We start from the raw sequence: 18,138 nt of genomic DNA on the forward strand, positions 1-18,138 counted from the left end.
TATCGAGGCTGTATAGGACGTGGACCTACAGTTCAAAGTGAAATGCGAATCATCATAAATGTAGCTATAAACACCAAATATTTGTTTCTATTTTACGTATAAGATGGAAAGCGTTTATGACCTTAGGCTGTATAAGACTTGAACGTACTTCTGTGGGTTGTGTACTTAAACCCGTAATAATAACGCCAAAAATCGAACCTGGACTTAGCCACTGAAATCTCAAATGGTCTTAAGGAAAGATTTTTTTTTATTGTAATGCATTCAACATGGAAAAATGCTGATTAGCACCTTGACCTTCAAGTGAGAGGAATGAGAGGTAAGGAAATACTTCTGTGTTTGACGTCACACGAATGAAATTCTGTCCATCTTAGCATTTTTTCGTTCTGTGCTTTGATCAGTAAGCTGTTATTCGTTTCATACAAGTTCAAGTGTTAATGTGGCTAATATTTATTAAATCACGTCTTAATGGTAGCTAAACTAAGTAGTATTTCATTCCTGGTGATCGTAAAGGCTATGTCCAGAAAAAAATGGTCACGGCTACACAACTACAACAAGATTGCTTTCATGAGCTACGATGTGAAATCAGGCTATGGCTGGCCAACGGGTTCATTACATAAACGAACTCAATCGTTCTCAAGACAATATAAATCTTAAACCGTAAACTATGTTACATTACTAAAAGTTACGGCTCGCGAAACGAGTGATCACTTTCAATCTCTGTTAAGATTTTCGAAAAGTTTGAGTTTGATAATTGTAGTTCGAAAATATTTTAAATTCGAAACTTGAGTTTCAAATTTTGATTTTAAAACTTTCTGAGTTCGAAAATTTTTAGTGAGAACTTTGAGTTCGAATTTTTTTAGTTCAAAATTTTAGATCGAAAACTTTTTTAGTTTGAAATTTTGATTTGCAAGTTTTAAGTTTGAAACTTTCTGAGTTCGAAAAAAAAAATGATTGAAAATTTGGTTCGAAAAGTTTTTTAGTTTTCAAATTCGGTTCGAGTTCGAAAATTTTAAGTTTAAAAAATTTCGTTCCAGAAAGTTTGATTTGATTTTTTAGTTTTAAAAATTTTAGATTTTCAAAATTTGTTTCAAAATTTTATTTGAAATCTTTTAGTTTGAAAATTTTTGTTTAAATTTTTTTATTTGAAATTTTTTAGTTCGAAAAATTTTTTTGAAAAGTTTAAATTTTTTTAGTTTGAAAATTTTTAGTTTTTAAAATTTTTAGTTTTGAAAAATTCTTGCACTCAGCGGAACCGTTTCGAAAAAAGAATCGGAGCAGTTTAGATTTTCAAAATCTGGCAACATTGTTTCCATCAATGAAGCGCTTACTGATCAACAAACGCTGGGCGTTTAAAAATCGCTCGAACAATGAACTAATCAGATTTAAGCAAAGAGTCATCTTTTTATTTAATCCATGAACGGAAACGAGAGGTCCAAAATCACATCATCCCATCCGCGTTTGTCACTAATGTGTGAGGTCTCTGCTTCAATCCTCAATCAAGTAAGTTCATGTTTCGTCCTATCACTTCTCATCATCATCGTTTTTCGGAGACGTTAAATTCAACATTTCCTGAAACTAGCACCAAGAATCGAACTCGGGACGATTGCAAGGTATCCATGTTCACCCCTAAAGCGGAACAAAATGACCCCTAAAAGGGAACGAGGTGCACCACCCAAATTTATAGTAATATATATTAAGGTCCAGTACTATTATACCAAATGTTTAAATTGGGCAATTTCTAAAACTTAAGGGGTGGGCCAAGGTAGACCCTACCATTCCCAAAAATTTCAAGGGGTGCACAAATGTACCTATGTCTTATGATAGGGAATAGACCCTTATACATGACCATATAAGGTAATAGGTCCTCATCCAAGAGGATAAATTGGATCAAAAAACCAAACACGTGGTACAACATATTGCTTATGTTTATATTTTGGCAATTTTGTACCCTAAAAGGGAACGAAGTGAATCACTCAAATTTATCATGATACATATTAGAGTCCAGTAGTATATGCTTAAACTGGAAAATTTCAAAAATTTAAAAGATTGGCCATGGTACTCCTCCCAAATTTTTAAAGGGGTGCACAAATGTACCTATGTCTTATAATAGGAAATGGACATCTGTATACGTCCATATAACTATATAAGGTAATAGGACCTCATCCAAGGTGATAAAATGAGCCAAAATACCAAATACGTGGTTGTAGTAAAATTTGGTAATTTTGTGCCCCTAAAAGGGATATAATAATACATATTAGGGTCCTATACTATTATACCAAATGTTTAAATTGGGCAATTTCCAAAATTGAAGGGGGTGGGCCAAAGTACTCCACCCAAATTTTAAAGGGGTGCACAAATATACCCATATCTTATGAAAGGTAATGAACCCCTGTATACGTCCATATAACTATATAAGGTAATAGGGCCTCATCCAAGAGGATAAATTGGGCCAAAAGACCAAACACGTGGTACAACGTATTGCTTACGTTTATATTTTGGCAATTTTGTACCTCTAAAAGGGAACATATTTTCTCATGTTTCGTCCTACCAAATGTTTAAATTGGGCAATTTCCAAAATTTAAGGGGTGTGCCAAGGTACTCCCAAATTTTTAAAGGGTGCACCAATATACCCATATCTTATGAAAGGGAATGGACCCCTATACATGACCATATAACTATATAGGATAATAACACCTCATCAAAGGGGATAAAATCGACCAAAAAGCAAACACGTGGTACAACGTATTGCTTACGTTTATATTTTTGGCAATTTTGTACCCTTAAAAAAGGGGACGAGGTGGACCACCCAAATTTATTATAATACATATTAGGGTCCTATACTATAATACCCAATGTTTAAATTGGTCAATTTCCAAAATTTAAGGGGTGGGCCAAGATACCCTTCCCAAATTTTTAAAGGGGTACATTAATATACCTATATATTATAAAAGAGAATTAACCCCTGTATACGCCCATATAACTATATAAGGTAATAGGACCTCATCCAAAGAGATAAAATAGGCTGAAAACCAAACACGTGGTATAACGTATTGCTTACGTTTATATTTTTGGCAATTTTGTACCCTTAAAAGGGGACGAGGTGGACCACCCAAATTTATCATAATACATATTAGGGTCCTATACTATAATACCCAATGTTAAAATTGGGCAATTTCCAAAATTTAAGGGGTGGGCCAAGATAACCCTCCCAAATTTTTCAAGGGGTGCATTAATATACCCATGTCTTATGAAATGTAATAAACCCCTGTATACGTCCATATAACTATATAGGGTAATAACACCTCATCCAAGGGGATAAATTAGGTCAAAAACCCCGAAATTTGAATTTTTGGCAATTTTTTACCCATGAAAGGGAACGACATAGACACCCAATACTGATAGAGGTACATACTATGGTCCTAGGCTACCACACACAATTTTTAGATTTGGCAATTTTCAAAATTTAAGGGGTGGGCCATGATACCCCTCCCAAATTTTTCAAGGGGTGCATTAATATACCCATATGTTATGAAAGGGAATGGACCCCTGTATACGCCCATATAACTATATAGGGTAATAATACCTCATCAAAGGGGATAAATTAGGTCAAAAACCCCCGAAATTTGAATTTTTGGCATTTTTTTACCCATGAAAGGGAACAACATAGACACCCAATACGGATAGAGGTACATACTATGGTCCTAGGCTACCACACCAAATTTTTAGATTTGGCAATTTCCAAAATTTAAGGGGGGTGGTCCTATGTACCCCTGCCAAAATTTAGGGGTGGGGCATGGTACCCCTGCCAAAATTTAGAGGGGGTGGTCCTAAGTACCCCTAGGTCATTGACCCTCATCTAAGCCGTAAAAGGGAACGAATTTCAAAATCCCGGTCGTAAAAGAGAGTGAGGATGAGTCATTCGGGCATACGCGGGGGCCTACTACTCCGTTATTTCCCACACGGTGGGGTAATGGCGGTCAGAGATTTCCCCATGCTTTACATATGGGAAAAAACTTCAACACCATTAAAATTTCAAATGTATTCATTAACTTTAGAATAGTTGGGTATCTACAGGGACAGATAATAAACCGCAACTTTGTGTAAAGAAGATTTAAAAAAAAAAACTACTTATTCATTGCAGTTACATATATTTATCGTCAACACCTTAATATATTTGAAATATAAATCTATTGGTATTGGCAAGAAATCATCAAATGAATATTTACGTCTGGATCCACTAGAAGTTCCTTATTTAACTTCATCATCTCTGGCCTCTGAGTTAGATTACACTTGAATAGCTTTGTTTGGAGGTTGACTGTTAAGACTCCGGGAATCGTTTATTTTAATGTGGGGTAGCCCCTGTCACTGACTGCCATTACCCCATCCGTTTGATCGGGGCTACCCAAATTGCATGTTTTGAGTAAAACACGGTCAACACCAACATACAAACAAATGAATGCATTAATTTATTCATTGCTTTAGAACTATATAAGCATAGTGTCTATCTAAAAAGTCACTTAATAAAAATATCAAATGGAATAGTACTTACAGTGTCGAATATTTTGCCTAATATTACATCAAACGCAGCGAAAACAACAACAGGCATTTATTTAATACCTATCACTCCTAAAATGGCGTCGCACTCAAAATTACTTTATTTGACAGCTACCAGTAAGACTCCATCATCTGGTTCTATTTACGATAAGTTTTTCACGCTATATCGAACTGAACGGGGATATCTCCTGACCGGGTTTACCCCTTTCTCCCCTACCTCTGGTGCTTGGGATCGCTGGTTCAATCCCCCGGCTAATTAAGCTTGTGGTGGACAACATCGTGTCCGTGGGTTTTCTCGGGTATTCCCAATTTCTCCCACATTCTCATTCCACCAATTCTTCCATTATCATTCACTTGCCTTATTCATCCGTCTTCCTTAGTCTAACAGGCATAATAGTGGTACGTTAAAATGAAAGATTTCATTTCAATTTTCATAGAATTACATTACACACGGGATACATAAATTAATGAACAGCATTTGCAAACGAAAATGATTTTAGCTTTTTTTTCTCAAGTTACAACCCTTTCCTCACACTTTCAAGCGTTCATGCTAGGTAACTGGAAGTATTTATTACATACGTATGTTACATATATAAAACGATATTTAAATCCAACCCTTCAACATTATTTTATTCACAGTATCCGTATGAATTTGAACCATATAATTGATCTACGACTGTATTAAACAGTTACATCGTCTCTTTGCAGATAGTAGTTAAATCCGGTACACATTGACACTATCTTCATCTAGTAACATCGACACAAATTATGTATATTAATAGAAGTAAACACAGTCATTTGCTAAACAGTTCCAAATCTAGAAGAAAAAAATCCAGGGGAGTTAGTCGACTTTCTTCTTTATCGTCCTTCATTTGATTTACCTGTCAAAAAAATCAATATCACAAGGAGAGTATACGTGTATACCTATATCTATACCTACCTACCTACCTATCTATCTATCTATCTATCTATCTATCTATCTATCTATCTGTCTGTCTGTCTGTCTGTCTGTCAACAGGGTGGCCCAAAAGTAGGTATACACCCTGAATTAATCAAGTATAATATTCTAGTTTATGGGTTTATTTGCTTCGGTTATTCCGAGCTGAAGATGTAAGTAAAAAAAATATTAAGAACAAATAATAAAGAAACTAAGTCTACCTTATGGATAACAATAATAAATTATATAAAATGCAGTACGCTACTATATACCTACTTTTGGGCCACCCTATCTCTCTCTCTCTCTCTCTCTCTCTCTCTCTATATATATATATATATATATATATATATATATATATATATATATATATATATATATATATATATATATATATATATATATACATATATATATATATATATGAGAGAGAGACAGAAATGAAAATTACTAAGTTTGTGACTTTATAACTCTTGAATCACTTGACCGATCTCAGTCAAATTTCCAACCTAGATGAGGTTCGGGCCTGGAATGGTTTTTATCACTTTGTTGGTGCAACTTAGGGCAGGGGAAGGGAAGATATATAAAAATGATGGAAAATAATCGATGTTAGCCGCTAATCCGTAGATTCCGGGGTCGCTGTGATGAACAGTGACACTTTCGATACCGTTTAAGTCCAAGTTCAGCCTCGCAAGTTGGGGGAGGAGGAGGAGAAGATGTATAAAAATGTTCGAAAATGACCGATATTAGTGACGAGTCCATAGTTTCTGGGGTTGCTGAGACGAAAGTATCACTTCTGATGCAGTTTAAATCCAAATTCAGCCCTTTATGTCAAAATGAAACGTATTCTCCCCATGTGAAGAACGTTTATTTTGCTATTATATATATATATATATATATATATATATATATATATATATATATATATATATATATATATATATATATATATATATGGTGTTTCAAAACAACACCAACAACATTTGGGAGTAGTCGGGTCAATTTAGCGGAAAGGAAACGTTAACCTAAAACAAATTTCAACAAAAGGTCTGTAAGCAGTTTTTGTCTCTATTCGTTGCACTGATTGACAGAAATAAAAGTTTACCAAAATGTGACAACTAGAAGTGACATTTTTCAAGGTGGCCGCCAATAACCTCAAAAACTCCTACATTTTTCTTATTTTTAATCGTAAAACAATTATTTTTCAATGAAATTCGGACGTGTTTCGTCTCTACCAGATGCACTGATTGATAGAAAAAAATCTACCATGAATTTGAAACCAGGAGTGGATTGTCATTTAAAAAATTTAAGTTGGACCCCGCCTGGGACCTTCCGAGGGACCCTGGGGCAACTTTGTTTCCCTCAATACTTGGTACTTTTGAAATGATGGCATACGTGTTTTTTTGGTTTTGATATTTGTTGAGCTATTTCAGATTTCTAGGGGTGACCAAAGACTTTTCAATGCAAACTGTATTAACATTTTGACCTGCCGCCATTTTGTACAGGTTTGCTATAGAGCATCGAAACTTATTCCATCGTCTTTCTTTTGAAAATAGCTTTCAAACGATATACTACTTGACACCCCTTGCCATTTGAAAATTTTGAGTTGGACTCCGTCTGGGACCCTCCGAGGGACCCTGGGGCAACTTTGTTTCCCTCAGTACGTAGTACTTTTGAAATTATGAAATATGTGTTTTCTCGTTTTGACATTTATTTCACCGTTTCCGAGTTTTAGGGATGACAAAGGACTTTATGGACGCCCTATATATATATATATTGAGGGAGTTTAAGACCACCAAATTCGCGTTCTTAAAGAAGGAAACTGTTCGCAAAAAGAAACTCTTTCCAAAAATTTAATTTCCATTCTTCTGCTTTAATTTTCATATCTTATTTTTTGACTGTATTATAGAATTCTATATTTTAAAATCCATACTTACAACTTTCCATTTGAAGTTTACATTCTTGAGTGTCATGTGGATAAATCAGAAAATTCATTGCACAGGACAACTTCAATGTCAACCTAGAATAATTAACAGAGAATCAGAAATTAGTTATTTAAAAAAGATACATTGTTAGAATGTTTCAGTTTTTGTAGTTTGCACGTGTTAACTGTGTCAGTAATGAAACTCGAAATGTGAGGGAAGTATCTATACGATTTTCTCACACAAAAGAAAATTACATTAAAAAATAACAAAGAAATAATGTGTTTTACCTGTATAAAGTTTCCTAATCTAATATGGAAATTTTATGTATACAAATTCAGTTTTCAATTAACATATTGTGAACCCGAACGATGCAGTTGACGTATTTTCCATCTCGGTAATGTACTGTACAAGTTTTGAAATTATACGGACCATGCTACAGCAGAGATGTTAAAGTTAAAAACTACTATACCTCAGAGTAGACCATCAGTGTCATTTCAGGTTTTACTTACAAAGGGAGAGGGGGCAAGGACCACCAATGTAAGATGTTCCATGTCAATTGCTCCCTGGAGCCTCAATGACTCCCCACGTGTGGATAATTTCTGAATCAAGCTTAATAAAATAAAGATGTAATTATTAAGAGGTACACAGAGAAAAATGCGTTCTCCGGACAGCGGTATATTGTAAAAATATACGGTATCCTCTTGCTTACTATAGAAATCAGTACGGAGCATACGTTATCCGTATGCAACATAGGCATTACCCTTAGATGTTACATCATGTTGTTGCAGGATGTCTGACATCTAACAGTTTTCCGTATATCACATGCATATACTTATGTTACCTTCGTCAGCTATATGTTATATACGTCCATTTGTATGTGAGATCCTGACTGCCTACATTGTTTCATACGGAAAGTATGTATGGATGGAACACTTATACAGAAATTATTATAAAACGCGTTTTCAGTTATACGTCTGCTGTACGTTAAGTCCAAAAACAACAGGAATTACTCATGTAACCTATCTTTTTAAGTGCGCCACCTACAATTTTTTTCTCAGTGTATTTTTCTTTAAATTTACAAGGTTTTGAAATTTAAAAATAAACATTTCTGTAAAAAAAATGCTACAAATTTTTATCTTAGAACAATTTGCAACGATGAAGTTACAATTTTACCAAGTTCTCATTTAATCCACAAAGTTCTTGTGACAAAAGATTCACTCACACCCGAAGATGAAAACCATTAGCATTGTTCTACTCATCGATCAAACAGTTCCACCAAATTTCGCCAGATGGCAGTTAATGCCGGTAGACGCAGAGTAAATGGAACCAGTACAAGTAACGACAACCCATTCGCAAGTCGATTAGGATCAGGAATTAGGTTTCTGGGCTCTTAACACTTATGGCCATTGCCGTCGTTAACTTCTAAATATGAGGGTACATGAAAACTGAATTGCTAATTTTTTTTTTTTTTTTTTTTTTTTTTTGTAAATTATTTTATTGAACTTTTATTGATTTATCATTAAATAAGGTGGTGAATTTACTGGTTTTTGGTCCACTGAAGCGCTTTAGCTACACCTAAACTTCGAGGAATGATATTTCAACACATGCTTAGAAAAGAAAACATTTCAATTGACTATAATACCATTTATAACAATTTACAAGAAACGGGGAGTATCTACGCTTTTCTGATGCGAGAGAGCAAGATAAGCGGTCAATATATATATATGTCCATAATCACTGTAAAGAAATTAAGGAGACACAGCCTCAGAGTGTAGACGAAATTCTGAAGGAGACGCAATCTCCGGGTGTAGACGGAATTCCCTCCTGGGTTAATTTTAGTTGGAGAGGAAAAACTGTGGAACAAGATACACACACTCATTGTCCTTACCTGGAACAAGGAGGAATTCCCTCATGAAAGGAAAGAATAAATAATTGTTCCAATTCACAAGAAAAGTGACAAAACTGATTGTAATAATTATCGAGACATATCTCTTCTGTCAACATCATATAAGATTCTCTCGAATGTTCTATTCGCAAGATTTTTCTCATATGCAGATAAAATTATTGGGAATTATCAGTTCAGCTTTAGGCGAAATCGATGAACTATCGATCAGATATTTACCATTCTACAAATACTCGAAAAGAAGTGGAAACACAATACCCTGGTACATTAATTATTTATTGATTTTAGAAAGGCTTACGACTCGGTTAGGAGAGAAACATTGTAGAATCGCATGTTATACCCAATGATGTTTCATACCATAACATTTGTCATTCGACCTCTATACTGATCGGTAATGCACTCAGTACTATAGCGTCTAATGGGTATCCCGTCATCACTGTAGAACAGTTTGAAATTTAAATTGTCCGAAAACATGACCATCTGCCACTGAACTAACTAACTAACTCTATGGCCTATGGAACCCGGAGGTTCAGTGCCGCGTTCACAAAAGCTCTCCACTGACTTCTATCCTTAGCTAATTGCATCCAGTTTCTACTTTGTATTTCAATCTCTGCGAGATCCATCTTAATATTGTCCTCCCATCTGCGCCTAGGTCTTCCTAATGGTCGTTTTCCTATGGGTCTACCAGTCAAGACTTTGAAAGCGTTTCTACTTTCTTCCATTCTAGCTACATGACCTGCCCACCTAAGCCTCCTAGACTTGACGACCCTAACAATGTTGGGTAAACCGTATAAACTATGTAGTTCCTCGTTACGAAGCTTCCGCCATTCCCCATTCTCGTTCCTCTTGGGTCCGAATATTCTCAGGATCCTGTTCTCAAATGCTTTCAGTCTATGTTCTTCCCTCAGAGTAAGCGACCATGTTTCACAACCATACAGAACAGCAGGCATAATTATCGTTTTATATATTTTAAGCTTCAAATTCCTCGACAGAATTCGTGACGACAAGAGATTTTGAACCGAATAGTAACACGAATTCCCTGCTTTTAGCCGACATTTAATTTCTTCGTGAATATGATTTTCGTCTGTTAATATTGATCCTAACACTGAACACAAAAGTAAAAAATTACGAGTGTCCATTGTAGGCTGAATCGTTTATAGAAGCTGATACCAAGACATGTTTACTGCCAGTTCAGCTTCCATCTGGTGTCGTTGAAACGTCATCCGACGCAGACAAACAGCGCGCTCGAGCGCCGAACGATTAGTGTTGATGACGCTGTACAAACCGTCATAACCAAAACGCTTGCCATATTGTGTTGCTTTCACATTGTGCGACCTACTGTCCGTTCGTCCTTGTGTATAATTCTCTTTTAGTTATTCAAGAGAGACACCCGCCGGTAGAGCGTTCGTCTGGTGCAAGGGGCCATGGTTCGATCCCAGGTTAATTGATATTTGTAATGGACAAAATCATAATAAGGTTTTTCGGGTTCTTCCATTTCCTTACACTTTCACATTTCATTAATTATTTTATAAACATTCGCATTTCTTAATATTCGTCCCTATGAACCTAAATGCATAATCATGGAAAGTTAAATCAACTTAATTTCATTTTATTTCTCTTTATTGTTTCTACGTGTCCATCAATATAGCTCCACTAAAAAGTGTAAGTGCACTAATTTCGAGATACGGGAAGCAGCTTTTCCCTAGACCGATCATCTGACACAATTTGAACAAAATTATGTGTTTAAATTTTCCCCTTTTGGCATCAATGAGTTGTAGTGACACTTGTTACACGCTCTATGTTTGATTGTCCACATTCCAGTACCTGCTGCGTAAGCCTCTCTCTCGAGTACTACTCTGTGCACAGAACCGAAAGTGATGTTGGGTGCACGTATAGAAGATTCCGCTGAAAGTTTAATCCTTTGTATGTCATATACTGCCGTATAAATTTTGTGAATTAGAAAACATTTCCGGAATTCGTTCTAAGTGTTGCAATTTTCACAAACAGCAGTGTATACTAATTATCAACTATTTCGTTTTTATCATACTACTCAGTGAAAGCAGAAAGTAAATATTCACGTGTTTCATTTTACTTTCATATCGAAAATCGCTATGAAGACATATATGTTTTAAATCTGTAACCACTAATGAGATCTCGACATCGAAAATAATAGAAATTAATGCATAATATGTTTTCTATTTGTGATATATTCAAAGGGTCATACAGGGAAGTTAATAGTATAGTTTAGGGATTCCCAATCGGTGTGTCGCGAAATTTTAGAATTTAAAAATCAAGAAGCATTTGGTAATGTTAAAATCAAATTCGAGACAGAATATACCAGTCAATGCCTCCAGCGATAAAAGTAATGTTCAGTACTACATAGAATACTTACTTTGTAGAAACTTATATTATTAGCTAATATAATTTATATTATTAGTAATAAAAAATCAACCAAATGTGTCGCAATTTTGTCGGCATTTAGTAAAGTGTGTCAGCAATTAAAATAGATTAGGATTAGGATCAGGAATTAGATTTCTGGGATTTCGGTATCTATGGCCATGTTAGCCCGTCACACATATGCGGGATGACTAGGGTTGCCAGACGTCGCGGTTTTCCGAGACAGTCCCGGTTTTCAATGAAAGAATTCACTGTCCCGAAAAAGGCTTTCGGGACGCCTGTTTGTCCCGGTTTCCGTTCTTCAGATTGTAAAAATTCAACCCGCAAGAATTAGCATGTCTCGTAAAAACGGAAGGTAGTATTTCTGACTCAGGTGATACCGCAACAAAGAAAAAAAAGCATGTCTTCAATCATAAATTAGAGAGTGTGTCGTAATTGGCGCAATATTTAGGACTTGTTAAACACACACACACACAAACAAACAAACAAAAAATAATAATAATAAAATAAAAATTCGGAATAAGGAACGCCTGGTACCTCTTCTTATTTTACCTTTTCACATTTCTTGTAGGGCTTCGTGTTTGTTAACTGTGTATAGAATGAAGTGGAAAATTGTGAGTAGTGGCCTGGAAAAGACAGGTAATAAATTGATTCTGACCAAATGAGTAGGAAACGTGAAATTGTATTGGTGTCCCGGTTTTTCCTTTACAAAATCTAGCAACGTCCCTCGGCAATCACAATGTCCGGAGAGTTGGAGAGGAAGAAAGGAATGCGGAAGGAAGGAAGCGGACTGTCTGGTGTGAATAAGAAAAACCCAGGGAAAACTTCAGTCACAATAGCTGATCTGAAAAACCTGTTACATCTTTTGTCCTCACCAGAAATCGAACCCGGGCTCGCTCGAACGAAAGGAAGAGCGTTAATGACTACGCTACGCGTGGCCACCGAAGAAGATTAGGGACCACAAGGCCCGTATCCACGGGGAGATAGGGTGGGCCGGCCCTTCCTAAATTTTTACTGGCTCCTCTAAAATTGTCACGGTAGGCTTGCAAATGAACCATATGGTGATGAACTATAATAGGGTTGGGTCGGCCCCTCCTAACCTCTACCGACCCCCTCTATATTTTTGGGCTAGCTACCGGCCTCTGGACCACTGATATAGCTTGTTGTTATATTAAATTTGTTTCAAGAATTAAAAATAATAACTGAATACTAGGTAAATACCTAAATCCGTTGAAGTAGTGGATAATATTTAATAAACTGACACTTGGCAGAGCTTTTGTGAACAAACATTATTAAATTTGCAGTGAGCTCTAGTCTTCCCTAATTCATAGTTATAACACAGATATGAATTTCTGTGCACTATAATAATAAGTGTTATATTGTATCCTATAATTTATTAGTTTCAAGTATTAATGATTATTTTAAAAAGTATAAATTCATTTTGCTATTGCTTCGTACATGCAAAACATATAGCGAAATCTATCACTCAATATACTGTTCAAGTTGCCATTAACCATTTAAAGAATGTTATCATTGAAATGAGTTTATATCGTTAGCATGAAAATCTACGTTTCTCATAGTATATATAAGAGAATCTATATCAGGTGCGCACCGAGAATTTTTTGTTGCGATGGGTACAATATTACAAGAAACTAGGTCTATATATGTAGTATTGAACGGGTATTATTCTGTAGCCAAAAAGACGATATGTAATTGTAAAATACTTCCACCTATATTTTTTTTAGAAAAAAAAAATATGATAGAACCAGATTCTTTTTTATAAGAGAAAGAGCACAAATGGAGTGTAAGACCAAATTTTCATGGTTCATCCATCATTTCTGTGTTAAAAAAAGCATATTTTCATTGCGATTGTGTACAAATGTATATTGAGTTTTGAAGTAGGGCCGAACGGTTTGTGCGCCTCTGGTCTACACAATATATTTTTTAACAGCATGCGTAATAAAGTATTGATATAAATAATATTTAAATCTTTATTTTAGATATAAGGAAAAAAATTCTTTAAAAATATGAGCTCATATAATGCTGGCAAATGAATGCATTTACTTCGAACATAAGACTTTTGCAAAATGGCATTCAGTCAAATATGGGCCAAGAGCTAAGAATTCAAAATGAGCAAAATTCGTTCATATTTACGAGTACTGTTGCGAATTTTAAGTACGGCCTACACATTTTGTTTCCCGTATTTACATGAAGTCATACTTCATTCGTATTTAATTAAACTTTTAGAACTTTATTCTAATTTATGAGTAAATATCTTAATACTAAAGATTTAAATGTTATTTTGTAGTAATATAATACAATAAATGAGGGCGCAAAATTTCCTGCCGCCAGGTTACCATTGGCGACTAGGAATTTAGAGATGGCGATCAGTGTTTAGTGGGAATGGTTCGTGCCTAAACTAACAGGACTGCGCACTTCCTATTTCGCACAAAAATAATTGTCATTCAGTGAGAGAAAACACGGAATTTGAAGTCTTCACAACGGACATGGAAAGATTTATAGTGAAAACTTCATTACGAGATCCACAAATTTGCTTCCAATTGTAACATTTTGTGTAGTTTTACCTGTGGGTACTGCTTCATGTGAAAGAGGCTTCAGAGGCCTCATCCCTGCGAAATTAAAATACCGCTAATTTTTAGTAATTATGAGATATCTTCAAATAGATAAAAGATAATCGAAATGTGAAACAAGAGCGCCCTAGACAATATCATTTTATTACATGAGATACCGTTATCACGACTCACTTATCTGCTTTCGATTTCGAGCCGTTTCGAAAATCGGCATTTATTTTCGCGTTTCTAAAAGGCTAAAAACGGAGAGCCACTAGGTGACTTGTGATAACGGTACCTCACGCAAAATAATATTGTCTACGGCGCTTTTGTTCCACACTTCAATTACCTTTTATCTATTTGAAGATTTCACATAATTACTGTAAAATTTGCAGTATTTTAATTTGGCCGGGATGAGGCCTCTTCAGCAGTCTCAACAGGGTTGCAATCGACAACTGGTACTACAGTGCAGAGACAGAGCGTTACACAAACATGAAGTCTTAAGTAAGTTATTTTTAAACATGTATATGAATTATCCAATTGAAAATTGATTATCCTGAATCTAATTGTCTGGGTTTGAAATTTTATGCTTAACGTAATCTTTTTTTTTTTTTTTTTTTTTTTTTTTGTCAAACCAAAGGCTGTTGGGAAGGGGGGACCTCTCATAAATTGTACGTGAGAGATACTGGCGACCATTATTTCTGGATTGGCGAGTGCGTCTAAGATTGAAATTTTGCTCCATGCAATAAATGCTGTTACAAAATGCATGCAGAATATTTCTTTGTACGTATTTACGATATAATAATTACCGACTGTTGAATGCTATATTTCCTAATCTTTTGTGGATGTGTCCTTCTGTCTACGTCACTGCCTAATAACATTTGATACTGTTTATGAAGGACATTAGTACGTTAAATTAATGACTATATCAAAGTAAGACACGGCGCATAATGTAGAATCTTGTGGTAGAAAGCAGTAACTCAGTAATTAAACACTTTAGCGGTAATTAATCAAGTAACATTTTGTTTTATACTTAATAGAAACGCACTACAATATTAATTTAATATCTTTATATTTTATTAGAATGACATTATATAAGGAAAGTTTTTTTTTAAAGAAAAGGTTGTTTGTTCTGTTTTTGATAATTCCTTTTTTCCAAATTAATTTACTTAATTATGTAATGCTGAGGTCGCATTTCGTAAGTTATTGAAGGTAATTATGAAAATAAATCATGTTTTGCCTTCTAAATTCCAATGCAGTGGTAAACAATAGCACATGAAATATGGAACTAACAAAACCAACCATAGAAATTTATTTAAAAATGATAATAATAGTGAGTTTCATTCGCGTTGTAAAAATACGGTAGACGTTGTAAAACTACAATAGATTTTGAAACTATGCGAATTCAACACTAAAACCAAATGGTATGTCTATATCTGCCGGTTGTAAAATAAGGGTAAAAAAATAATTATTTCTGTTTCCGACCGTTATAACCTAGATCTATTGGGATCGATATGAGAACAGGAAGCAATAGTAGATTTCTACCACTTCCGCTTTCATGGAAAAATGAAGTCGAATACGACACTTATTCTTGGGATATTAAATCCGTTAAAAAGAAACGTATTATTCTTATCTATTACCGTTTCATCACTATGGCGATCAGTGTTAAAAACCGAAAATCGTATATTTTCACTACTTCCGGTTTGGATAGAGGATGAAAATATCGAGACAAAATTCATGTGACGCGAAGTCTCCATCATAAAGCCATTTCTTGACATTGTCACTTTTCCTTTACGGAAATCTACATTCTAAAACCGGATTTTTGCTTACCACTTCCAGGTCGAATAGAGGGTTAGGGAGCATAGAATATATTGTTTGGACGCTAAATCGATTAAAAACCAGTTTCTCGCTATCTATTACTGGTTTTGATTTGACATCTGTTGACAGCCAGCCAGATGAACTGCGGGACAGATAGATACAGCTATACCATAAGACTAGTCATACTTATGCATAATATTACTTAGAAATCTAGCAATGTAAATAAAAAACTGGCTAGACAAAGGATGCTTTAAAATATATGTGGTTTATACGAAAATGTTATGTATCGTATTATGTAGTAAATCCACAGAAATAAGTTCTGCCTTCATTTTGTAACATCATTTATTGCAGTACAATACTACAAAATAACATTTAAATCTTTAGTATTAAACTTCATTGATTGGATTTACAGTTTAGCGTCCCTGCCAGCAGCGACGCTAGGTATCTGAGATGTGGAACTACCGTGGAATCCGAACCACACGAGCTCTAGTAGGGAATCGAACCCGGGTCTTCCACGCCAAGACAAGTACTCTAACCGCTTACCCACGAGTTTTTAGTATTAGACTATTTACTTACAAAATGCTCATACTTAAATTAATAGGAATGAAATATGATTTCATGTGAAAACGAAAAAAGAAAAATGTGTAGACCCTACTTAAAATCTGAAACAGTACTCGTAAATACGAACGAATTTTGCTCATTTTGAAGTACTAGGTGTTGGACCATACTTGAGTTTGGAAACAAAACTCAATGTCATTTTGCAAATCTCTCATGTTCGAAGTAAATTTATTCATTTGGCAGTATTATATGAGCTCATATTTTTAAATGATTTTTTTTTTCTTATTTTCCAAAATAAAGATTTAAATATTATTTTATAGCAATACTTTATTATGCATAATGTTAAAAATAGATTACATAGACTCTCTTATATGACAAACATGAATTATATGCTCACCATATAGACTAAACTCATTTCAGTGCTGACATTCTATATTCGGTTAATGGTAATGTGAACAGTATATTGGATGACAGATGGCGATACAAGTTTTGCGCTTATGAAGCAATATCTAAATAACTTTATACTGTTTAAAAGACAAACAGTAATATTTGAAACAAATAAAATATAGGATGCAATATAACACTTATTATTAATATACACAAAAATGCATATTCGTGTTATAAGTATGAGTTAGGGGAAACTGCAGCTCACTGCAAATTTAATACTGTTTGTGTGAAAAAGTCCTGCCAAGGGTCAGCTTGTTAAATATTATCCACTACTTCAACGGATTCAAGTATTTACCTAATTTTCATTTAATGCTTTTTTTTTTTAAATACATAAATCAAGTTTAATATAACTACAAGTTTAATATAACTATACTAGTGATTTCCAATCTTTTATGATTGTTGACACACTTTACCGAACCCAACGAACTTTCGACACACTTGCTTGATTTTTCAAAAAAAAATAAATAATAATATAACTTATAGTAGTGTAATAGAATAAGTTTCTATGAAGTAGTGATTCTATGTAGCACTGAACATTGTTTTTAACGCTGGAGGCATTGACCGGTACATCCTGTTTCGAATTTGATTTTAACATATTATTAAATGCATCTTGATCTATGAATTCTAAAATTTTGCCACACACCACATAGGAATCACTTTACTATATTATTAACTTCCCTATATGATCTATTTTTTAATATGTTACGAATAGGAAGCATATTAGTCATTAATTTGCATCATTCTCAATGTCGAGATCCCATTAGTGGTTACAGATAGTGTTGCCACGAGACGAGACTTCAGGCTGTCTCGTCTCGTCTCGTGCAAAGCATGTCTCGTCTCGTGTCTCGTCTCGAAAACACGTGCTCGTCCCGTCTCGTGTCTCGTCTCGAGAGGTTCTGTCCCATCTCGTCTCGTCTCGTCTCGTTTGTCTCGTTTTGTCTCGTTTTGTCTCGTCTTGTCTCGTAAAAATATAGCAGCATACCATGGGAACGAAAGTAAAATGTAGCAGGCTGCACCATGCTAATCAAGATA

At 34.8% G+C, this 18,138-nt stretch overlaps 1 protein-coding gene across 1 annotated transcript in view; it reads right to left on the reverse strand.

Moving 5' to 3' along the window:
- LOC145687660 (glycine receptor subunit alpha-2-like) overlaps positions 1-18,138 on the reverse strand; it is a 235,189-nt gene that overhangs the window by 60,423 nt on the left and 156,628 nt on the right. Inside the window, exon 6 of the mRNA XM_081761120.1 lies at positions 7,426-7,508. Within this exon, the coding sequence (XP_081617246.1) occupies positions 7,426-7,508 (83 nt within the window). The remainder of the gene's footprint in view (positions 1-7,425; positions 7,509-18,138) is intronic.

Source organism: Thermobia domestica, chromosome 6, assembly GCF_964235325.1.
Source record: "Thermobia domestica chromosome 6, izTheDome1.hap1.1, whole genome shotgun sequence".
Classification (NCBI taxonomy): Eukaryota; Metazoa; Arthropoda; class Insecta; order Zygentoma; family Lepismatidae; genus Thermobia; species Thermobia domestica.